Raw genomic sequence first — 24,618 nt, 5'->3', positions numbered from 1 at the left:
TGATAGTGTTATTGACTCCTGACAGAATGAATTGGGCCTGCGTAGTGGTTTAGCCAATATTTTAATCCCTCGTATGGCTAATTTAACTATAGCAGTGAATGAGAAGCTATCCTTAAATAAACAGCTAATGCTGTGCTGTGGTTGGGCTGTCACAGTTCTATACTGCTTAAGGGAATTTTTCCGAAACTGTAAATTACAGTTTTCTACAAACTGTAAATAGAAAAATTCCCTTCTCACTGCTTTGTGTTCTCCACAGTTTTGGCTTCTTAATGGAAATATGTAATGGAAAATATGAGATACTTTTGGTTATAATAGTTAATTAAGGCTCTTGCACTTTTTTGTTTACATCTTAGTTTCCACAGCAGGATGCTAATCCTAACCAGTAGTGGCTTATAGGAAAGACTGAGGCTGTGGAAAACAACTTTTATTTTCCCGCAGGTAGATCCGTACAATTCCATGTAAATGTTGTAAGCTTACTGTCATCTTCTTCTTTGTTAGGATCAGCTGGAGTCTGTTTTGGAGGTTTTACACAGGCAAATGGAACAGTACAAAGACCAACCACAACACGCAGAAAAAATTTCTTACCAGCAGAGACTTTTGCAAGAGGATCTTATACATATTCGGGCTGAAATATCGAAAGTTTCAACGGTACATGGTTTTGGTTGTTTCAAGAAAACTACTAATTAAATTACCAGTTAGAATAAAATGGTATTGTTCTCTGGATAGGGGATAGGGCAGTTAAGTCCTGTTCTGAACTGATTTGATTAAGGTACAGGATACTAAACCAGAACAAAAAAATTTACACAATCTCTCCAGTTTTCCTTTTCAATGCCCCCTTCCCACCCCCACCCTCTGCCCAAAAAAGCTCACAAAACTTTTTAATATCTTTTTCATTTATGTATGGGGTTTAAATTGCAAATCTTTCAGCTAGTCCTTTGAAAAATATAAATGTGATTCCATGGTATTTTTCCAGGGGAAAAGGAATTGGGAAAGTTTGATATTTTGGTCAAAATTTACTGTTGATATTATGATTTAATGAAATTCAAATGCAATTTAATGTTGCATTTTTATTAATAAAAATATTTCTAAGAATTGACTGTGGAAGAGAGTATATTAAACCTGGGTGTCGTGTACTCACTATATTAATCGTACCTCTTAATGAGTGTGGGACCAGCTCTTCCTAAGGTTGTTTCTAGAATTGCATGAACACCTTTCCTATAGTAAGATCTGATCATTAAGATGCCAGTATTATTTAAATGTATATATGTAGTGTTTTGTGCCTGTAGAAAATTTATGACTTTCACAGCCAGCATTTAAAATTTAATTGGGAGCATAAATAGCAAGTAATTGTAAGAGTGGCTGTACTGGTCCAGTTCAAGGCTCCTTCTAGCCCAGGGTTCTGGCTTCAGCAGTGGGCATAAGCAGGTGCTTAGGAAAGAGTAAGGATAGGAGAGGTGGGTAGTATTTCCTGTCGTAACGGATCCAACTTCTAACTGTTTTCTGCTCAGAGAATTCCCGAGGCTGGTATTTTTTTTCCTCTATTTAGTAATCCTCAGTAGATCTCATTTCCAAGAACCTGTACAGTCACCTGTTAAATTCTGTGAACCTTTTGCGTCCAAAACATCATTTGGCAAGGTATTGCACAGATCTTTTCCCCACTGTGTGGACAGCCACTTTCTTTTATTTGTTTTGAGCCTGACTTGTACGTGTTTCATGTGATAGACCCTTGCCTCTTGTATGGGAAAGGATGGGGAAAGGTCAGTTGTTATCTGCTCTCTCCATGCCACTTATGGTTTCATAGACCTCCCTGATTTCTTCCCCTCAACTCCCAAGTAATCTCTTTTCTAGACTTCAGAGAAAAAGCCTACTTCATCATTCCTTACATAAAAATGCTCCAGACACTTGATTTTTCTCAGTTCTGGGTCAGAAGGCAGACTGTGGTGCCATGGATGCTGGAAATAATCTAAGTAAAGTAAGAGTGATTGGATAGCCTTGTTTTCCAGGTGTCTGCTTGTTTATTCACTTCTAATGCCATTACAGCACAGTCTGTAGAACTTTTGAAGAATAACCTGCTTTGTGTTTCAAAACATGAGTTCTGGTTTAGGTGACTGTTTGAATTTTAATTATAAACTTGTTTTAAATAGAGGAGTAAGGTAAAAGGAAATGGAACTGGAATAGACTTGATTCCTTCGTAGCATATTACTCACAGTTCAGATTCTATTAAATGCCAGTTATATGCTCAATAAATGGTTTTGTTAATAAAATGCAACGTTAAATGTAGACTACAAAATGGATTTTTTTGCTTCTTTTTAAAATAGACCACCACCATCTTAAAAACAGTTTGGTGCTCAATTAGAGAATGGATAGAGTGATTCTGAAGTTTATCGTAATGTTGTATTAGAGTATTCCCTCTTCTAATAGGAAATGGAAAATGCCTGGAATGAATACCTGAAATTAGAAAAGGATGTGAGCCAGTTGAAAAAAGCCTTACAGGAACAGATGAATAGTTCATTGGTATCTCAGGTGAGTCCATTTCCAGACACTGGTTTACTTATGAGATTATTTTGTATGAACTTGAAAGCTATCATCTCATAAGAGATATTCTCCGCAATTTTTGCACTGTATTCAGCTGTCACGTAGTTTAGTTTGCAAAGTTCAGACATCATAACAGCATAGCTGTGCAGTAACTAGCTATCTTGCAGCATGTGTAATAGTTTCTCATAAGTTGTCTATGCAAATTTGTCATTATTTTATTATGTTTTTGTTACATGCTGACATCTTGACATTGATAACGTATTTAATTTATAAGACTATGCAGGACTTCTTGGTCTTCCATTTATTTGATCTGACATTGTTTGCTTCTTTATCCATTTTTAAGAACATCAGTCACTAGCTTGTTACTGTCATTACTTGTTCTTTGTCACGTTCTTCTATTTATGGAAGATTTATCTCTGCAGATTGTTTTGTGAAGTGGAATAAGTGTTTAACAGCCATCAGTAACTGAAAGGCATCTCAGTTTTAAATCAGTTATTTAGTTTTGAATCTTACAAAGAAGCTTTGTTTGAAGCTAACTTATTCTGTCTGCTGAACTGGATGTGGCATACCAGATTATTTCTACCTGCCTGCTTAAAACTGGTGATTTTATTCTTAGAGCAAAGAATACAGTCTGGTTTATTTTTCCTGTTCAAGCAGAACAGTTTTATTTAAAAGACAAAACACAAGGAACAAAGCCAGTGTATGCATTTTGCTCAGATCTTAGCCTACTTTTCCAAATATCCTAGATCAAAAGTGCTCACTAGTTAAATTTTCAAATGTATTTATTTGCAACAAATACCTGATCAGATATGAAGTCTATTTGTTCTCACTATTAATGGATAAATGTTCTGTTTCAAAGCAAGATTTGTAAAACTATTTTAGATTGCATCAGTCTTCAAAGTACATTTTCATTTACTTTTAATTTTGGGAGGTGGGGGAGTGATTCAGTTTCTAGAGCCAGAATATTATGTAGTTGAGCTCAGCTGTAGAATACATCCATTTAAAAAAATCCCAGGGGTATTTTAGCACAAACTCATCCCTGTATGAAGTTATTTTAACAAAGGGAAATTACAGGTTTAAACAAAATATATTTTGTTAAAGTACTTTAACAAACAATTTCCAGTTGTGCATTGAGCATGCTTAAAATACTGGATGTGTGTGGCATGTGATTTAGCAATACATATAGAAGGGAATGTGGTTTGCACAGAAAAAATGTTAACTCAGTTTTATCTCATATCACATACATGCAGAATTATAAAAATACATATGCACACACACAAACATACGCACATTATGGGTTTTGTGTGTGTATACTTACATATACATGTGTATATATATGTATGCAGAGATATGTTTGTCTTTGGATAAGATTTTAAAAAATGTTTCTGAATATCTATTTTGGAGATACTAAGGGAGCTGATTTTTTCAGAAAGTGCTGAATGTTCTTAAAAAATGTTCTTAAAACTATATTCCTTCAAAGAAGTCTCACTTAAAGTACCCATAATAGAGTTTTTTTGATCTCTGCCCAAACGTATGTAGACTCAAGATTGTTTATCTAGTATTTTCCAATAGCACTAAATTAATACACACTGTATTTAAAAAGATGCAGTCTTCATGGAATATTATTAAAAATTAAATAAATTTGCAGGCTCAAGTTGCTGTAGGAAATAGCTAATGTTGTTTCTATCTGGGCATGCTGAAATTAACTGTGATGTGGTGTTTTGTCAGTGATAACTTTTTAGTGGGTGTTTCTCCTCTGGTTTTATAAATCATTCTAAATTATGTTTCTGTGTAAAGGAAGTTAAATTGATTTATCTCTCCAAGTTACCTTTTCATGCCTGCTCATAAAGTATATTTATACCATTTTGTGAACAGCAATCTTGGCTTTCATAATTTAAAAATAAATTCATCTGTTTATCTTTTAGATCTAGTCCATTTTTGATCTAAAATATTCTCTTCACATCAATATTTAAGTAGTAGGAAGAAATAATATTAAAAGATCTCCTGACTTTTGTACATTACTGATCGGACATTTTCTGAGTGGTTTCAGAAGCAGGATTTTTTTGTACGTGTTGGGAGTTTTTTAACCAGTTCTGAGGCTTGATTATTGTAAATCCATCATTTGGTTCCTTGTAGTGTGATTAATCTCAGAAAAATGAAATGAAACGTGCAAATTTATAGTTTGTATCCTGACAATCTTTCAGGCTATGTCCCATCTAGCGAGTGAGTTTACTACAGGCAAATAACGTTCTCCATCATTTAAATGTTTGTGTTCTTGGCACCCTGTTTGCTGATCTGTAACCTGGCTGAATATATTTTCTGATCTAAGACAGAAAGTGAGAAGCAATTTATATGCCTTCCTTAGCTCTATGAGGTGTAAGAGCTTTTACTGAAGTTTTTCTCTTTCAGGCTTATAGGATTAATTAGCGGTTATTTTTTTAGCTCATGGCAAGTGATGAATTTCTAGAGTTCTTGAGCAGTCTGTAAGCAATTCTTAACTAAAGTGTTTCACTGCCTTCTGCTTTCTTTAATAATATTGTTTTCCTCTTGGTTTTACTAAGTTTATTCTTAATGCCAATTTTTGAAGGCCAAATTACCAGGTTTTGAGTAAGTAGATGAGAACAGCTATTTATGATGATCACAATGAACATCTGACTTAAGTGGTGGCTTCAGCAGGCCTCTGGCTGCAAGATGCAATCGAAGGTGGAGACCAGACTGTAGACAAAGCTTCCCTTTCTATCCTCCTGGAAAGACTCGGTAAAGCAAATAGGATGCAAGATGAGACCAAATCCTGGAACAGCAGCAATGTATTGTTTCAACCTATAATACATCATGTCCAGTAGGCCTAACAACCTAAATAATAAGCAGAAGTTAAATTTGTCAGCCCTTCTAAGTTTTGGTTTTCTTTTTCATCCATTAAAAGCCATTAGGAAGTTCACGGCATATTCAGGGAGACTATACTCATTTTTTGCTTTTTTAATATTGGACATTTCCCCTAAATGTATTAAGGTGAGTTTCATTAGGCTGCCGTAGCAGTCTTAAGTGTGTTAGTATAGAATTTAAGAACAAAGTTCAAATAAAAAGGTTCTGTAAGCTTATTTTATGTGGAACATTAAACTAGGTTTTTGTAGCCTGAATAATATTGTAGAGAAAAATGTAGATGTGTCTCTTTCCCCCAGTTTTCTATAGGAAGTCTTCCAAGACTCAGGAAATAATCTTAATAAATTTAATTGACAAGATATGTTGGTTTCTGTTGTTTTGTTTTTTTTTAAATTTTAAAATAATTATTTAACTCATTTCTAGACTCCTAAGTTTTCATGTAAGTTCTGAAACATTAGTTTGGTTTTGGTATCAAAAGAGGGATAAGTCCATAATAAATGAAAAACGAGATATAATTGATTTTTCTTTCTTTCTTTTACTTACAAACATCAGGAGAAAACACAAATACAAAAAGACTTGTGGAGAATTGAAGATGTTACAGCTGGCTTGAGCGCAAATAAAACAAACTACAAAACCATAGTAGACTCTATCAAGAATCCAGGTAAGGAGAACATAATTAAAACACAAAAAATTATACAAGTGCAACTGAATCTTTGGGTCTGTGCAAATACCCAAGTTTGTTCTGCTGCAGAAAATCCAATTAATTCTGCTATTGGTTGCATCAGAAATCGCTGTTCATTGGGCACATTAACTTGGCGTTTCTTTGGTTGAGGCGGCAAAAAGTTTTTTTGTTGTTTGTTTTCACTTACTGATGGCACTAAAATGTAACAAGCCATAAAAAAGGGAACAATAACAATAATAATAGTGGGCTAAGTTCTGCAAGTTGCAGGAGTTTCTGTCACATGCCAGGCTCATACCAGCGTAGTATCTATTCTGAATACTGTCTGGGAACTTCTGTGTTCTTCTCTGGGTTTTTTCTTTTTTTTTTTTTTGTTTTTCTTTTCCCCCTTGGATGCTGCCCAACTGCCCTTGCTGCAGTTGCCTTCCCCCTTCCTCTTCAGGCAGGTGTTTGGTGGGCAAAGCAACATCAGCTATGGAAAAGAGGAAAGGAAAGTGTGTGTGGTCTGCATTTCAATTGCCTTATTATGTTTCAAAGAAAAGACCTAAGGCATTGGGATAGCAAGAGACTGTTATGCCTCCTGTGAATTCACTTTATATTTAAATTATCTTTGCTTACCTTTTACATATAGAGATAAAATAGTTCTGAGATGGTGAGATCTTATTTTATTTAAGGTATGGCTGTGAGTGCTTAGCCTTATCTAGATCTATAGGCATCTTAAGGAATCTGTGGCACAGGGCCAGATTTCATATGACTCTTGGGCTTTTTCTTCCTTCCCTCCCACTGCCCTCTCCAAGGAGTTTTACTGGATGATATTAAAGTGTGTGTTTTTATTTTTGGCCTGAAAGGCTTGCTTGATCCTCATCAAGAAAATGTTTTCCACCCCTGCTATAATGTAACAATCAAACATGTTTATGTCAAAAAACCCCACCCCTTTTGTGTTCAAAGCAACATGCAGAGTAGTAGGGCTGTTCTGTGAAGTCCAAGGATGTGAATTGCTATTCTCATGAACATTATTGGTAAGAGACAATACCTAACACATTTGCATATTTCTCCCCTAGAGAGAAAAATAGTGCCTTCATTTTCTCAGTCTTCAGTGCCTTCCTTACCAGCTTTCCTTGCAACTGCGGAGAGCAAACTTTCAGTCCCGCAAAGCCCTCCAACCAGTCCGGTTAAATCCCCTCTGGAGGTTAGGCTGTATCCACAGCCTTATTTCCAGGCCAGAATGCAGCACCAAGCACAGCAGCTGAAAAAAATCGAGCCGCCTCTTCAGTCACCAATTAAGCTAAAGCCAAAGGTTGTAAGTACTGCTCTTGTGAGATTCGTTCACCGATGTTTCCATTTATTTCTGGCAGAAACAGTGAAAGTTTCATGGTTACAAAGTGCACACAGTGTGGAGGCACAACAGGGAGACACTTAAGGTGTTTGTATTGAAACTGAGCAATAGCACTTACAGGAGGATATACGTGCGTAACCTGGAGCTTTGTGTACGGTAGCCGTATACTGGTTTAGAACATGCTAACGCAGAGCCTTCCTTGGTAGTGCTTTGTGGTTGATTAGTTGTTTGCTTTCCTGGGTCTTGTTTGAAAAGCTTCAAGCTCCTAGTGTGGACAGAGGAGAGCATGCTAAAGCAGTCACAAATAACTCATATAATGTAGTGAACTTTGTCTGTTTACGCCAGATTGTTTTCAGACTGTTTGCCAAATACCTGTGCTTTCCTGTTACCAGGAAGATGAAGCACCGCCCAGACCTCCTCTCCCTCAGTTGTACAGTCCTGATGATCAGCCACCAGCTGTTCCGCCTCTCCCGAGAGAAGCCACTGTCATCAGACACACATCAGTGCGGGGCCTGAAACGTCAGTCAGATGAAAGAAAGAGAGACAGAGAACTCGGACAGTATGTAAATGGAGATTATAGGGTGAGCACTCATACACCTATACACCCGCACTTTAAAGACATGTGAACCTGTAATAAAAGATAATGTCTGTAAAATATAGGGACTTCTAGGTCTTGTAACAAGGAGAGAGAGATACTGGCAGAGAGATAGTAATGGCAGGGAGAGGTCTGTGCTGTATAATAATGGCAGAGAGATATTTAGTAATACAGAAACAAAGCTTTCGGATTTGTTTTAAGATTATTAAGACTTGATGTCTGTGACTTCATTTGAGCTGATGAGTATCTTTCCGTGTAGGTGGAACTGCGTTCATACATGAGTGAACCAGAACTAGCAACAATAGGTGGTGACCTCAGCCAACCTTCCAGTGGTTTAATAAGCTCTGACAGTGGATACCAGACATTACCTACCCGTGGTAAGCCAGGAATTTATGTAGTTGATTTTTAACGGTACTGTCTGTATAGGAGCTTTTCTCTCCTAGGATTTTCTGGAGATGGTCTTTTATCATCAGATCATTATTTTTAGATTAAGTATACAATGCTGTGAAAGTCTAGAGATTTTGTGCATTTTGATGGTGCCGTTACCAGACAACCAGCCTTTTGCAAAGGAACTTCATATATAATGCTTAAAAAAAAAGCATAGCAAAACACGAAATTAGCTGTTAGAATGTCTCCTATATTCAGGGTTATTTTTCCTCATAATTTCTGTGTGATCTTTACAAACTTGTCCTGGTTTGGCCCAAACCAGGCCAATTAGTCTTAGAGAAACCAAAGTCACTGCTAAATTTCTCACTGCTTATGAGTGGAGAGCCAAAGGGGGGTCGCAGCTGCAGGGGGGAGCAGACAGGGCAGGTGACCCAAGATTGACCAACGAGGTATTCCATCCCACACACGTCATTCTCACTTTCCTATTTATCACTAACCCACTGCCTCCTGGAGGTGGGGCCCAGGAGGGAGGGGCCCTCCTGTCTCCCACTGATTGGTACCAGCTTTGCCAGTTTCCAGTTAAAAGCCTGCAGGTGTGATGGCAGTGGGAGCTATTGCATTTTGCCCTCTGCCCGTGCTGGGTGGAGCTACTGCATTTTCCCTTCTGTCTGTGCTGGGGGGAGGTACTGCCTTTTCCCCTCTGCCTGTACTGGGGGGAGCAACTCTGCCTGAGGAGGATTTCCAAGCTCTTGATCTTGGTTTTGTACATATTTGTATATATTTGGTTATTTCTATTATTATTGTTATTATATTCTTTTTCATTATTATAGTTTATTAAAACTGTTTTAACTTTCCAACCCATAAGTCTCTCTCCCTTTTCCCTTTCCCTTTCCCTTGGGGGGGGGGGGAGAGGGTTAACAGAGAGCATCTGCCACCTGGTTAATAGCTGGCCCAGCTTTAAACCATGACAAAACTCCAGTATTTTTTTTTAACACTTAGATTGCTATTGAAATGAGAGCAATAAAGAATAAGAATATAATGCTCCCAGACACTACATGTGACTTGACACTCCATCCCCACTGTGCTACAGTCCTGTAACTGTTCCACAAATGAGGATTGAGAGGATGTTTGAGGAAGAGCAATTCATTTCTTAGTCATTCTCTTCGTATTTCTTTCCTTTCTAACTGTGAATGTTAAGGTTTGATTTTCTTCATAGATGTGGTTATTTGTACAGCTTACCTACTGTTGTACAGCTGAGTTCACCCCATACCTCATTTAATATAAGCTTCTAGATTGTTGTAGATCTTTCTGAATTTTGATAAATAGTGGCCTGAGACACATTTCTTCTGGCTGAAATGAAATTTCATGCCTCTCATGATCTTCTGAACTGCAAAATGTGAAACATGAGCTAAAATAGTAGCCAGAATATCATAGAAAAAGCATGATAATTTGAAAAAATATCTGACACTTGTCTTTATTTTGTCTGTCACTTGGTTTTAAAGCATTCTCTTTTTCCTTATAAAGGTTTATCTGGGTCAACTTCCAGATTGCACCAATCATCTACCATTTCAACATATGCAACACTTCGAAGGGATAGGTCCAAGGTAAGTTTTAAATGAACATCTGAAGGCAAATGTCTGAACTGTTCAAAATAGTTAAGCCCAGAACATATTTAGCATAGCAGCAAGTGGGATTATAGTAGCATGGGAGAGGACCCAGTACCTGTGATCTAATAAAATTTCCCTTTTTTCACTTTCTTAAATGAATCAGGAAGCAGACGGACAACTTAACTGCATTTGGAATAGATTTATAAAACCAGGTTTAGAACCAAAAATCAGTGGTAGTAATAGAAAATTTAGAGTTGAAATATGCAAATTAATGCAAAAATAATAGAACAAAATAATGTTAATTTAGTAATAAGGGAGGAGAAAGAGTTAATTTTTTGTATACTACTTATAAAGTATTAATTACAACATGTTTTGTGTGCCTTGTGACTTCTACAGGAGAGACCAAAGAGTGCCTTGGAACGTTTATACTCTGGAGACCACCAAAGAGGCAAGATGAGTGCAGAGGAACAACTAGAAAGAATGAAGCGACATCAGAAGGCATTAGTTCGTGAACGCAAGAGAACTCTTAGCCAAGGAGAAAGGCAGTCTGTTTCATCTCGGTCTTTCATCAGGCCCATTTCTGCAGACATAGGCTCAGTATGTTAGATATGCCTTAAAAGGACTAAACTAAAAATATCTTTGGATTTTTTTTTTCCTAGCAAGCACTTTCACTCGAGTGTGTGTGATGCTTCTACGCTAAGTAAATTAGTGTTATACAGTATAAAATGAGTTCAGATAGTATGAGTAACAGATGATTTTTTTTTCTAGTAGTTACAGTATATGTAGCAGGTTCAGCAGGTAAGTTGGTCAGAGGTTAGTGTGCTGAGTGGAGGTGTGAGTATATTGGAGTGGTTTCAGAGACATGATTGTTTTTTATTGGAATTGTATTTAGAAAGTGTAAGAAGCTTGTACAGTTTTAAGACTGCTTCATACTGGAATGGGCCTTTTAGAATGTTCTTATGCACCATGCGTATTTTTCTTTTTAATCCATAAATTAGGCTGCAAGATAGTCATGGTAATATCAGACCAAGGTGGTATGTGTTTTTTTTAAAGAGAGGATAAATGGATCATCAGTTTTAAAATCTAATCATGCTGATTAGAAATTTATGTAAGAGCTAATGTGTTTTAATTGATAAAAATTCTTCGTTAAAGCTCAAAATGTAGAATATTCTAATAAGGCTCAAATTTAAGCTGCTGAAGAAAAGGATTTTTGTTGCATTCTGAGATCAAATGCTGTACAGATGAGAAGTTTGTAAGGATACATTTTGGATACTAACCAAAGCAATTCGAATTAGTGAAGTTACCCCGTCACTCACTTGGTGCTAAACCAAGATTGCACTTATGCTGTGGTCTTTTAATTTATTTTTTTATTTGGTCCACTAGAGCTTTAGAATGATCACCTTGTTTTACCTAATTCATTGCACAAGATCTCTTGCTTTTAGATTCGTCACTCATCATACCTAATGCCTCTTTTTTTTGTTTGCTTGTTTTTAATTTGCAGAATTTTGTAGTTATTTTAAAATTTCTAACTGGACTACTCAATTTTTACCAGGCTTAATTGCATTTAGTACATGTGTGTCAATTGCTAGCATTAAAAAAACCCCTATAATATTCAGCCTTTCATTCCCACTGTTCAGTAGCACTAATTTGCAGCCAGTTATTTGTATTTACTTTCCCAGTAAATGCGAGTGCACTACTTGGAGACATTAATCTATTTTGTCCTCTGTTTTGCAATCAGAAATTTGTTGAAGAGTGCATAATATTTGCGAACTGCAGAACTATAGTATCACTGTTATTTTCATATTTTAATTAGAACAACTAAACTGAGCTTCTTATGTTTTCTCACTCACATAACATACACAAGTCGAATTTAAACATTTTCGTCACAGTCCTTATTAACATTTGTGGCAAACACTTTATCTATAAATTTGGGTGCCATCTTGGTCTTTTTCTTGCTGTAAAGAATTAAAATAGAGTCTTTCAGCCCTAGCAATGTTTTGTAGAGGTCACCTCTTGTACCTACAGGGCTTCGATATGCAAAAAGCATGTTTGATAGCACAATTACTTACAGCATTACAATTATTTAGCAGCCAAAATGGCAAACAGTTAAATGTATAATTGAAGTACTGCTCAGTATGTAACATTTGCTTTAAACATACATTGTATGTGTAACTCTGATTTTCAATTGGTCAGCTCTCAAGTGTAGTATGACATTTTAAGTATTGATCACAGTACATGAATTCTTTGTTATATACAATGCCTTTTTAATGTAAAAGTCGCAACATCAAAGCCAATAAAAATACTGCTTCGTAATAATGGTTTGATGTTTTTCTTACCTATATGTAATGACTTGAAAATGATACTGTGTATTTAAAATATACTATGTCAATCAGGCCTGGTTTGAATATGAGTAGAAGAATGAGTTTGGAGTACTCGTATGAGAAAACATTTTTTTCTCTTTTGAATTCTGTAAAGAAACATCTTAATTTTTGAGATATAATTGCCTTTTAGCTATTTAACTTTTTTAATATACATGGAATATATGTATCTTCTGAGTGAATATTGAGAGCTTGTGCATGAATAGGTTTCAATTAGATTTATTAATGCAAGTAGCATAATGAAGTCTAAGGACTTCATATGAAGTTCAAACTTCAATCAAAACAAGCCAAAGATTTGTAACAGAAATACTGGAGATGCTTTTAAGAAACTTATAATGGCACGTTCTCCTATTGAGACCCTCAAATGCTTGAGGAGATAATTTTTTTTGTTGTTGTTCTTTTTGTCCCTTCTCTTTCCCACTGCTTTTAATATCATGTTTCAATTCTGTACAGTAAAGTTGCTGAGATCTGCTGGATGGAATGATGCTGCAACTGAACTTAATTTTTTGAACAAAAAAGTGTTGGTAGTGTTTTTAAGCGTGAGTTTATATGCAGGTGTATTGTGTGTAGTTGTGAAGGAGCTACTGTACAGTGATTTGGGAACTCTAAAATTGTGCTGCTACATTTAAAACATTCTGAATTTATTGCTGCTAAATATTTACCTTTTAAAGACAGAATGTGAAAGATTTTTTATCTTTGCAGGTAGGTAGATACTTTAGTAAAGACATAAGAGCTTAGAACTAAATTATTATTTTTGAATTCAAGACAAGTTAATGCTAGTACGTAAGATATTATCAGCCTTAATCACTAGCTATTCTTCTAGAAAGAGACACAAAATTTTCAAGTTGCAATTCTCAACCTGCAATTTAAATACTCTTTTTTTTTTTTTGTGTAGCGATTCAAAATCACACAGCACTGCCTGGTTAGAATGCCTAGGACTAGTCTGTCAGTCCGCAGACTCACTTGTATTGACAGCTCTGCTTCCAATGATGTTTGTGTGTAGCCAATTCCATGTTAATCAGCATATGTGAAATTGTGATTAATACATGTTAGAATTTAATACTGCTGAATGTTACCTGTAAAATTAAACAATACTCCAAAATCCATGCAGCATAGCTAGAGATCAAATCTTCCCAGTATATGTTCCAAGAAATACAGTTCTATTTTCTTTTTTCTTGTCAGTTAAGGGGTTTGCTTTCTGGGTTCTTACAGCAATATAGCATTTGCAGCAGTAGTAATGTACATTGCTAAATGATGAATTTGTCAGTATGGTTGAATGCTGTTAATTGTTTTGTATCTATTACCAGTGGAAACGAGAGCAAGAATTTGATTTGCAGTTACTTGAGAGGGCAATTCGTGGAGAAGACAAAGATGAAAATGAATGGTTAAAAGTCCAGCCAGTAGCAGTGACAGAGACAGACCTGGAGCCTCAAGACTATGTTTTAGATATCAGCAGAGAGGTAACACTCATCATCTTTTGCCTTCTATTCTGTGCCCCAAAATATTAACCTTTCTGAGTTTTAGGTGGTGTGTTATCATCTGTTCTTTCAAAAGTTAGCTGGAAGTTTGAACTAAAAGGAGTCTTGTGGGTATTGAAAATTGATGGCCTGGCACTTAGAATCTCTGAAAGGTTCATGTTTATATTGTGTTTTAGTGGAGAGAAGAAATTGAAAGGTTGGCTCTACTGTTTGAAATATATTATCTCAGGCTTTAGAAAGGAAAAAGTGATTAAATTAGGGAATGTTATATGAATTGGATAAAAAAGATGAGAAGACAACATAAAAGAGTATTTGAAAATAAGAAACAGCAATTAAGTAAAAGTTAGTTCCCCAGAGCTACCTTACTCTTCATTTTGACTGGCAAAACATGGTAGAGAAGAGGGAGTGCTGCTTTATTCTGGTCAGAACAGAAAACACCTTCTGTTGGCTTTTCAAATGCCTTGGTTGGTGTTCTGGGCACTAGACCTATTTTCAGCTCTAGTAACCCAGTAAAGTATTTGTCTGAAATGCGATTGAGCCATCTGGTGGAAAAGAAAGAATATAGCAGGTGGAAAACTTTCTGTGGGTACTGTGCATTGTGTAAAAGGCCATGGTAGATGGAAAATCAGTAAAATTATTAGTGATAATTAGACTACTAAGCACCTCTACTCTTCTGAAAGCTGTTGGCAATGTATCATTTTATGTAGAGAGATATTTGTAAGGGGTTGAATCTGTGAGCCGTTATCTGTTGATCTCTGTGAATGAATGTATCTTTCAGTTAATCTTTATATATTTTCTACAGAAAATGCAGCACTCCTGTAAACTTCAGAAACATAAAAAAATACTTCCGTTGTGTTGCCTTTCCTTGTTGCACTCTGCTATTAAATTTTTTTCCAGAAGCTTCAGGGCTACATGAATCACTTTATACATCCACATTAGCACCTTAAGCCTAGGATAGGAAATGCTTTTGCTTATAGGCATTTCTGTCCTACATCAGAGTAACTGAAGCAGGTCTGAAGCTCTGAATGTAAAGCTGCTTTCTCAGGTTACCCAGGTTATGCTTTTCCATTTCATGTACCCATCCTCTTCACCTGGCAGGCACTTCTGTACCTGAGGTACTTCTGTGCCTCATGAGGAAACGTACTCAGTTGTGTCTTTAAGGCCAATAAGTCTGCTGTTCACATGAGAACTGAGTTTGTTATTCTGGAAGTGGTGGGATGAGCTGGTCTAGGTTAGTTGTAGTATGGAGATAGATATATAAATAAATAAAATAATATATATATATATAGCGCTACAGAGCTCCAGAGAGGAGTTGGATTTGAAGGTAAGGAAGTGAAGTGGAAAATGAGGATCTTCCAGGAAATGTTAGCCTTGGATTTACTGAGAAGGAAGTACAAAAATTTGAGGTTGTGATTTTAATGTGGTTATGAGTGCCAATGACTGTATTGTATGCTTCGTCCTGTGACTGCCTGCAAATTACTGAGCCTAATCACTGGGGGTTAGGTCCGGCCACTTTACATATGCCATTGCATTAGTGTGGATTAAGTTTAGAGGTGAAAAATTTAGGATTATTTTTATTTAAAATTTTGAATTTTGAAAACTCATTGCCTCATGAGCATTTTAACAAAAATCCAAAGAGGAGATGAAAAAATAGTTCCCCTTTACTTACTTTTATTTATTTACGCATCCTCTATTTGTGCCTTTCAAAAGCAATCTGTTCTGGATCCATTCTACAAATGGATTTTGAAAACCAAATTTTCATTGGATGATTTAGATCTCTTATGTGAAGCAAAAATTTCCCCCAAAGAAACTGATCCTAATAAACCCTCATTGCTAGCTTTTGTGCAGTCATGTTAAAATTTCAGTCTACAGAATTACATGAATGCAACATGTTGTTCCAATTGCACAATGTTAGTGTGTTTCTGGGTCTGTTCCCTAGACAACTTTTGAATACCTAGGATTTAAAATTTTATAGTCCAAGAATTTCCTAAGATTATTACAAACTGCTGGTTTTCTTTTTTTTTTCCCCCTCCGCTGTTCACAGAAGAATATTATTCAGTCTCAAAAGAATGATACTTTAGATTAAAACTTCAAGTGATATTTCCTTTCAGTTGTAGGAAGTCCTTGCTGGCATGATGTAAAGATCACGCCATTAAAATCTCAGGTTGTCCAGTCAGTCTTGTAGTGGTTGCTTCTTTCTACTCTAACAGCTTTAGGGAGTGTTCTACTTTGGGCTCTAAGCCTGAGCTGAAGAAAGGTTCCCTGTTGATTCTGATTTCTTTTGTAATCCCCTTTAATAGTTGTTTGATCTGTCTTCTTAAGTAAAATAAATCAGAGGGAAAAGACAGTGTTAAAAGGGCATCAGCTCATATCCAGAGGGAGCGTTTAGCATCAGGTACGTGTGTTGACTGTGAAAACCCATGTTTTATTCTTTTCACTGTGTTCTGCCATTGAGGAGAATTTATCTCAATTTTTTAAGTCTTCTGTTATTAAAAACTTGATGCTTGCTTTCTTTCCACAGTTGGCAAAACCTGAGAAGGTTGCAATTCCGGAACGCTATGTTGAACTGGAGCCAGAAGAGCCTCTTTCTACAGAAGAGCTGGCAGCAAGGCAGCGTAAAGCAGAAAAGATAAAGAATATTCTTACTAAATCAAGGTTAGTTTTTGTTTCAAATCTTATATAGGGGCTGGTGTTAAAAATTGGGAACTAACTTTGAACAACAATTCCTATTAAATTATGTAACTGTAACTTGTGGCTTTTAGAAAATGAACACAGAATTTATGTAGTGTATTTAAAGCTCCTTTTTAAAACAGGGTAGAAGAGATAGTGACAAATTTTGTATATGTCCATTTTCTTGTTCAGAGCATCCTAAAATAGTAATGAGTCCTTACCAAGCAACTTGTAGATGAGAGTGAGGAGGAGGGAAAGGCACAGGTCTGGCCAAAAGCAGAAGAAAAGTCAGTGTGAGAGCAAGTTTCTGTTGTGTCCAGAAAGCTGGAGTTCTGAAAGAACACTTTTGCCTGCTGACAGCTAATGTAGAGTCAGCTGAAACATTCAGTTTCAAGAATTTGATTACCTCAATTATCTGCTGTCTCTTTGGAAGACAATTAAAGAGGCTGTGCCTGAGGACTGCCAGGTTATATGCCTTTTCCTCTGGTCACTAACAAGAAATTTTATTAACAACTTCAAATAGCATTTTTTGGTAGTGCTTTCATGTAAACAGTGCATTTACAACAAAGGACTTCTGGATGTACAACTGTGACTGAATGTGTAATGGCTGCATCGTTTGCCCTTGTATGCTATAGTCATTTACATACAATATCTAACCCTACTTTAAAGAACTTCAATAAAATACGGAGCTTGATAGATGAGATCTGAAAACTGCCATCTGAATTCAAGCTTGTCCTCATCTGCATGGTGGATTCTTCTTTATGTTTGTAAATGTTAATGTTGTTTTGCGCTTTCCCACTAGTATGCACAATCTACAGCCTACTGTTGCCCAGGACAAACACAGCTCGGTTGATTTAGATTCACAGCTGCAAGAGCAGGAGCGCATCATTACCATATCATACGCTTTGGCTTCTGAAGCCTCTCAAAGGAGCAAGGAGGTAGCAGGTAATACTTAGTTATTTACAAAATAACAGCCAGTTCTTACCAGCTTCTACAGTTGTGTGGGGTTGTTGCTGAACTCCTGGCATAAGAGAGAGTTTTAGTCATTCATATTTAAAATAGTGACAAGTGTATATAAATAACAAATTTAGAGAGACTGAAGGTGTATGTTGAGTATTTGGCCTCCAGTGGACAGGGTGAAGGGGACAAAATATTATGATCCGTAAGTTCAGAGCTTAGAAACTTACTCTTACTAATAGTACTAAAAAATTAACATTTTTCAAGGAATTCTCTGTAATTGTATTAAATGAGGTATCTCTACATTCATTTTTAAAACGTAAATTGATCTGTCACTTAAAAAAGTCAAGACAAAGGAATTTTCATTTTTTTAACAGAAAGATTCCCTGGTCTAGTGATTGAGACTAGAGTACAATCATTTGCAGCTTGAGCTGTATGACAACAGGCTGAAAAGGACATTGTAAAATGGGTATCGGCATGTTTCTGTCTGGTGACCAAGATTAGAGGTCCAAGCAAGACAGCTGTGCATGAATTCTGCTTGATGCCTGGAAATTAATAGATCCTTTGCAATACGTTTCTAAAAGCGATCATCTCTGTCTTGATTGCTTTATAGTTGAAATAAGTAAGAAATGTCAAGAGATTTGTATCTCACAGTAATCCATGCAGCAGCTGTTCTAGCAAATATCTGACTGGCCATTTGTAACTGGCACAGTTCACTGTTCCGGTGGAGAATAGAAATAATGGAAACTTCAACTACGATGGAGAAAAAATATGCACATTTCTCATCTGAAGTTGTCAGTTTAAACTTATGGCACTTGCCACAGAAGCCCTTAAGACCTTCCCATTAAAGACAGATTATTCCAATATCCAGATGCGTATCATGCATCTGTAGTAACAGACTGTTGATTGAATGTGGCTGTATACTCACAGATGCAGTGGCAGCTAAACCTGAGGCAAATGTGATTTTGAGGGGATGGAATACATTTTCAGGATACGAATCTTGAGACTTTGGAGAGGTTCTGTGGGTAACTTAACTGACTGGAAGGGACACAATGATTTACTGAGGAGGCTAGACGATATAAAAACCAAAACAAGCAAAAAACCCCAGGACTGTAAGATCTTGGGAGCATTTCATGAATAACGTTTTGGAATCCTCAGGCATTTGTGCATCAAAACGGCTTCTCTGCAGGCAGTCTGGTCTCGCTTCTAGTAAGCAGGTCCTTGTAACAGGGACTCGCACACTTTGGGTATGGAGTGGGACTTAGTGTTTCAGGAGGTATGAGCCAACGCAGCATTTTCCCACGTGAGTTCTAGCTTCTGCTGGGAAAAGGTAGCACCGAAGCTAAGATCAACCAAGACGAACGCAGTCCCTACTTGAAGTTACTCCTCTGTGTCAGTAGAAGAGCAGAGTGCCTGCCATACTAAACAGTCTCATGTGGTCAGTTAACTTACTTCTGGGTGTGCGTGAAGTTGCAGTAACTGTACAGTACTGAAATATGTTTGATCTTTTTATGTTGTGTAGTGAACGTAGTAGCTGTTTTCATTACTACAGGTTTTTAGTTTATATTTTTATTTTTTAATTGTGATTATTTCAAAAGCATGATCACCACATATTCTTAGTATACGTAACCACAGAAATCTTAATTCCTTAGTTCTCCCCAAAGAGAGAATTAAAATGTATATCGGCACTGAAATGTTTAAATGCTGCTTGAAAAAATTTGCAGTCAATTGCGAGATTATTTTTAATTTAATTTTCTTTGTGAAGTATAGCAGCTAGCTCTTTTGTCTTTCAGACACTAAAAAAACCCCTAACATAGTGGCCAAGTCCTTGATTCTTTAAGGAAGCCCAAACCTTTATGTCCACGTACAGTTTTCCTGCCACGTTTGTATCTCAAATACTTCTTGTAACATGTCTTGCTTTGATTTCAATTATTACTTACTCTCAAAACAAACACCTTTCAAGGAATTCTAAAAAAAGTCAGAGCAGTTTGATTTTGATAGAAAATATACAAACCATAAAAAGCATTCAGTTTTTTTTAATTATGGCCTATTTTCTGATGATCTAAAGTGATTAAAAAGAAAATCATTTGATGCTTTGCACAGCTGATAGTACAGTCTTATTTATTCTGATTTTACAGATTCTTTAACATTCTTATTTTTGTAGTTTGATTTTTAAAGTATGGGTCCTTGTCATTTGGTCATATGGACCAAAGTCACTTGGTCCTTGTTGATGAAGCAGACCATATCTGAAAATCCAAAACTAAATGTCCTGATTTTTTACAAAGATTTGCTTATGAAAAAGAACTGAAGCTTAACTTTTCCCATTGTTGGGGGGGGGAAGCAATTAAGTTATATTAAGATGCTATGATAATATAAATCTCTCTTAAAATAAAATGTGCATTTATCTAGTCCTTGTAAAGCAGTTTTTTAGAGTTCCTCTGTTCCTAGTAAGAAATCAGCCTTCTAAATTGAAATCTTGCCAAGAATCTGAAAGATTAAAATCATATGTAGGAATAACACGAAGTCATTTCCTAAATTTTGTGTTTTGGAAATAGGTCTACCTTTGGCCTTCCAAAATGTAAAAGCAGAATTAAGACTGAGTTTCAGTCTCTTTAGTTTTCTGATTATTGTCTTCTAACATTATACAGTTACTCTGTTTTATAAACAAGCATACTTTTAATCATTGTATTCTTTATCGTGAAGTTTCAAGCTGTGATCTGAAAATGGATTTACTGTATTAAGCAAAATGTTAATGCACTGTATTAAGCAAAATGTTATATGCATGTGTGATTTGTTTTGGTGATTTTTCTATATATTATTTTGTTTCTGCTTATTGGCATATAACAAAGGGAATGTTGAAAACCTGTACAACCTCAGTGAAATCTTGAAATCAAATTAGCAAATATAGGTGCTATTCCAGAACTGCAGTTTTAAAAGCAGGGCTGGATTAGGGTATATCAGTGTTGTGTGCCTTAAAATGTTCGGGGAAAATTCATCTTAGGATAGATTGTCCATATTCTCATTAAAACAGGAATGTTTATTTGCATAACTTACGCAACTGAAGAAAAAACCAGCAGGTAGAAATGTTGTTGTTTAAATTGTGTTTCATGTAACTAAAATAGTGTAACACTTCATTGACTTACTAATCAGGTTTCCCATTCAAGTAGTAGAAAATTAAGGTGGCTCTGTTATAATATGAATGTTTGATTGTGCAGCCTAATTCCTGTATGTGATCCCTTCTAGCTCAGCAGTTGACCTATCCATCTAAAGCACCCTCACCTTCTGTACCACAGCCACCTCACTCCCCCTTAAGCAATGGATTTCACTACACATTTGTTTAAACACCTTAAAAGTAAGAACTAACTGCTCTCGCCATGTCTGATTTGCCATTGTACCTTTGCTGTGGCTTGCTGAATTTTAACATTTTTTACTAAACCTAAATTAGAGCCAAATGAACGCATGCACCTATTTTTCAGAACCCTTTTAGTCTTGTAAATATTGTTTCTAACGAACTAAACTGTGGGCTAATAAAAGTCTTCAAATAACTGCTGTCGCTCTACAGATAAGATGCTTCCATAATCTTACTGTGGTGAAGGAAAGAGACATCGTTACTCTCAGTAGCCCAGGGCCAGATTTTCAGCAGTGGTTTGTACTCCGATGGCTAGTGTTGTGTACTCCTGTGGCTACCGTAGCGGTGCACAGGTATTTTTGCCTGCATGTGGCGTATACAGTTGCTGCACAAGACGATCGAAAGTGCAAACAAAGTTGTGTAAGCAGGGGGTTCGTTTATGGGCTGGTATCTTACACATGAACTAGCATCGGAGTCTTAACTGAGCTGAGCTGAAAATTTGGCCCTTTATAACTAATTCTACAATATTGCGTTTGACTTTTTCGTGCCTTTGATGTGCTTTTCGTTAGATCATGTTAACAGGGACTTGAGTTTTGTCTCTGATTAGGTTATTTTGCCATTTCAAGTATTAAAATTATGATAATTTCATTGACCTTATAAAGAAATGTGTATCGTCCCTTCCCAGTAGTATTTTGAGAGTTTTCTCTATTTGCAGTAGGAAAACCTGTAAATATTATAATACTTACCTGCTAAGTGTGCCCCTAATTAAGACACTCGCCATCCTTCTATAGTTTCCTTCGAAATTATTCTCACCTTTCTGATTTCCTTTAGCCTAATTTTATTGCCTTATGTTGCACAAAAAGATAAAACATAGAGGAACTAGTAAAGAGGGTTGATAGAGTGAATACCTCAAATAGTGTTAATCTTTAGTTGTTTTCATTGCCACTAATCTGAGTCAAATATCTGTGCAAAAAATAAAAATCTAAATAAAAATGAGCACATACCAGGAAGGCTTCAACCGGCAGTGACCTGCCTTCAACAAGGCCTGTGAAAAATGAGGAATTTAGAACGAGAGAGGTGTAGAGACATTAGGAGCCTCTATAGAGCTTGATGGAAATAGCTATTTGCTTTGCTGGTTCTGTTTATCTTTCTGAGAACCAGATTCAACCATCTTTGCTGTATCTGAATAACACTTGACTCTACTATTATATTCAGGTATGTGCTAGTTGATTATCACTATCACGTGAGATCTTTGCATGTGAATAGGGTACCCATGTGTGGCCTCAAGAACCCAGAAAAATAACCATACGGTCCCGGGGTGTTAGACTTGAGCAGGGGGCTTGGACCAGATGACCTTCAGAGGTCCCTTCCTACCTCAACCATTCTGTGATTACAGACTGACTTAAAAACATTTGTATCACATGTCTATGTAAATATACATACATACATGTGTATATACAGATATATATTTTCATATATATATTAAAAACTACACTTCAGGAAAATTATCAAGAAAATAATTGCAAGAAGCAGCAGCATGCAGGGGATATAGGAGGTGGAGCATGAGCTCAGTGGCATCATGAGATAAGTGTTCGCTTAACGTGTCTATATGTGAATTGTCCATTCTGTCAAGCTGCAGAAAGCTTCAATTAAAAAAATGTTTCTTGAAAGTGCTTACTGCTTGGCATTAGCGTAATCGCTTTAATATTTAACCGTGTTTTATTTTACTTCATGCTAGCCAAAGCAGTAAGTGAACACTGACATAAGACTCAAAGCCAACCCCACCTAGTGACGCTGCGTGGAAGGAAGAGGAGGTTCTTTACCAGCTTTCTGTGAAGATACTCATCTGCTGATGACATGTTCTTCTGGAAATACGTTCAGACAATAAGAGGGGGATTTTCTATGAAAATGAAGAGAATTGCAAATCATTTTATTTTGACTTCAGTTTAGTTTAGACTTTTTATATGAATAAATGGCACTTTTAATAAACTCTGTAAAATACTGACAATGTATTTTTAGAACAATGTATTTTAGAATTTTTTTTTAAATGAAGGGCTGAATTCATTTTAAGAGAAACTACTTGCATAGATGTTAAAAGATGCTGTTGCTTCCCCCTCAGGCTCAGATGCACAATGTAAAGTGTCATGAAAAAAATGTAAATTTGAACAAACCTAGAAGCACATTCATAAGATATGGGTAGAGCTAACGTAAGTGAGAGGTTTGCCAAAAGGGTGTTTTGGATTGAATATTTTTGTAGAGTTATTCACCCACTCTTTTGCCCATTAAATAATACATTGCAAGGAACTTTTAGCTTGAATTTCTAAGTATCAGTAACCACTGTATTGCTGAAATTTGCCACAAAAGCCATAATGAAAGCCAGTTTTAACTCCTGTTTCCTTTTTTGATCCCATATGATTAACTTGCTGGTCTCAATCCACAGTATGCAAGGTTGCTCTTGACAGCAGTGCTGTCCCCTCCATAACAAACAGCTAACAAATTGTATTTTTTTGAAAGTTGAGATGTGGAAGAAGAAAACTTTTAATTAAAATATGTGAACTGAGCAATAAAAAAAGATACATCATTTTACTAGTAAATATGTAATTTTCTTTTGATTTTTTTCAATAAACATTACAATATGGTGTATTGACTAGTATTTATCCTGGAAATAGCAAAACTAATGTAATGTGGCACCTGCTAATTTCATATGTATGTTCACCTGGTGCTTAACTCTGCCAAACTTTGAAATTCAGTGTTTTACTTATGTATAGGGCAAAGGGTAAGGTAGTTACATAAGGAGAAAATAAGATTAAATGAATTGCTGCAACTGCTTTACTTGAAGAAAGACTGTGTACGCATTGAATGCAAGGCATGCAAAAATTTCCCAATATTGTGTATTATTAGTTGAGTTCAGCTTGGGATGAGAAATGACTGAGAATTACTTCTGCAGTATTTTGTGAAACCACTAACTTGTTCATTTGCTGTATTCAAGTAATAGTGACAAAACCCTTGAAACTGATTGACCTTCAGACTTTAAGACAAATCATATATTAACACTATACTCAGAAATATTCTTAAAAGTATGTATTTAGCTAATGCAATCTATTTTACCTCAATACTGCCAGTATCAACTTCAAAACCTTTTGCCAAAATAATGATTTATTTTTGCCTTTATAAAAAGTTTTGAAAGCATAAATGAATATTTTGCAAGAAAACATTAATTTAAATAAAATGTAACAGTTTGGAAAATGGTATATGTACAGATTAAAATATTAACCTAACTGCCTCCTATTGCCTCTGTCTTGTCTACTTTTGTATCAGTGTCCATATAGTTGAAAATCCGGAGTCGTTTGTGCTGTTGTCACATTTTGCTCTTCTTTGGTTCAAATCCCATTGAAGTTCCCCAGTTCTGCACTTATTTCACTGGGATTTGGATCAGGTTCCCCCTATACTAAAGCTTTATTTTTATTTTCTTGGGGTTTTTTTTTTAAGAAATGTTTCTTAGTATTTTATTAAATCTGTCTTTATTCTTGAACAGAAAGATTTTTCAGGGTTGTCCCGTAACCACGACTACAATAGTGTCCTTTCTGTCTCGTAGATATGTATGTTTATCTGACATATTCTTAGCCCTTTAGTTTCTGGTGAAATAAAGCAAGTAACTTTAAAAACAAACAAAACCTGGCGGCATTGCACAGTACCATGTGCTCTGTATGTGAATTAGGGTATTGACCAAAGAGAGGGTTGGTGGGCAACTGGCACAGCAGCTTTGG

General features: G+C 36.1%; 1 protein-coding gene across 1 annotated transcript in view; it reads left to right on the top strand.

Moving 5' to 3' along the window:
- The window catches only part of PLEKHA7 (pleckstrin homology domain containing A7), a 167,629-nt gene extending 143,589 nt beyond the window's left edge, over nt 1-24,040 (top strand). Inside the window, 13 exon segments of the mRNA XM_068400085.1 lie at nt 499-648; nt 2,422-2,523; nt 5,968-6,076; nt 7,156-7,394; nt 7,823-8,011; nt 8,285-8,402; nt 9,937-10,016; nt 10,416-10,616; nt 13,705-13,857; nt 16,397-16,530; nt 17,348-17,490; nt 20,746-20,854; nt 22,590-24,040. Coding sequence (XP_068256186.1) covers nt 499-648; nt 2,422-2,523; nt 5,968-6,076; nt 7,156-7,394; nt 7,823-8,011; nt 8,285-8,402; nt 9,937-10,016; nt 10,416-10,616; nt 13,705-13,857; nt 16,397-16,530; nt 17,348-17,490; nt 20,746-20,843 — 1,716 coding nt within the window. The 3' untranslated portion in view covers nt 20,844-20,854; nt 22,590-24,040.
- The last annotated feature ends 578 nt before the right edge of the window (nt 24,041-24,618 follow it).

This window comes from Nyctibius grandis, chromosome 4 (genome assembly GCF_013368605.1).
Source record: "Nyctibius grandis isolate bNycGra1 chromosome 4, bNycGra1.pri, whole genome shotgun sequence".
NCBI classification, from domain to species: domain Eukaryota; kingdom Metazoa; phylum Chordata; class Aves; order Nyctibiiformes; family Nyctibiidae; genus Nyctibius; species Nyctibius grandis.
The sequence above is the reverse complement of the archived record's forward strand: the minus strand, read 5'-3'. Positions and strand labels throughout refer to the sequence as shown.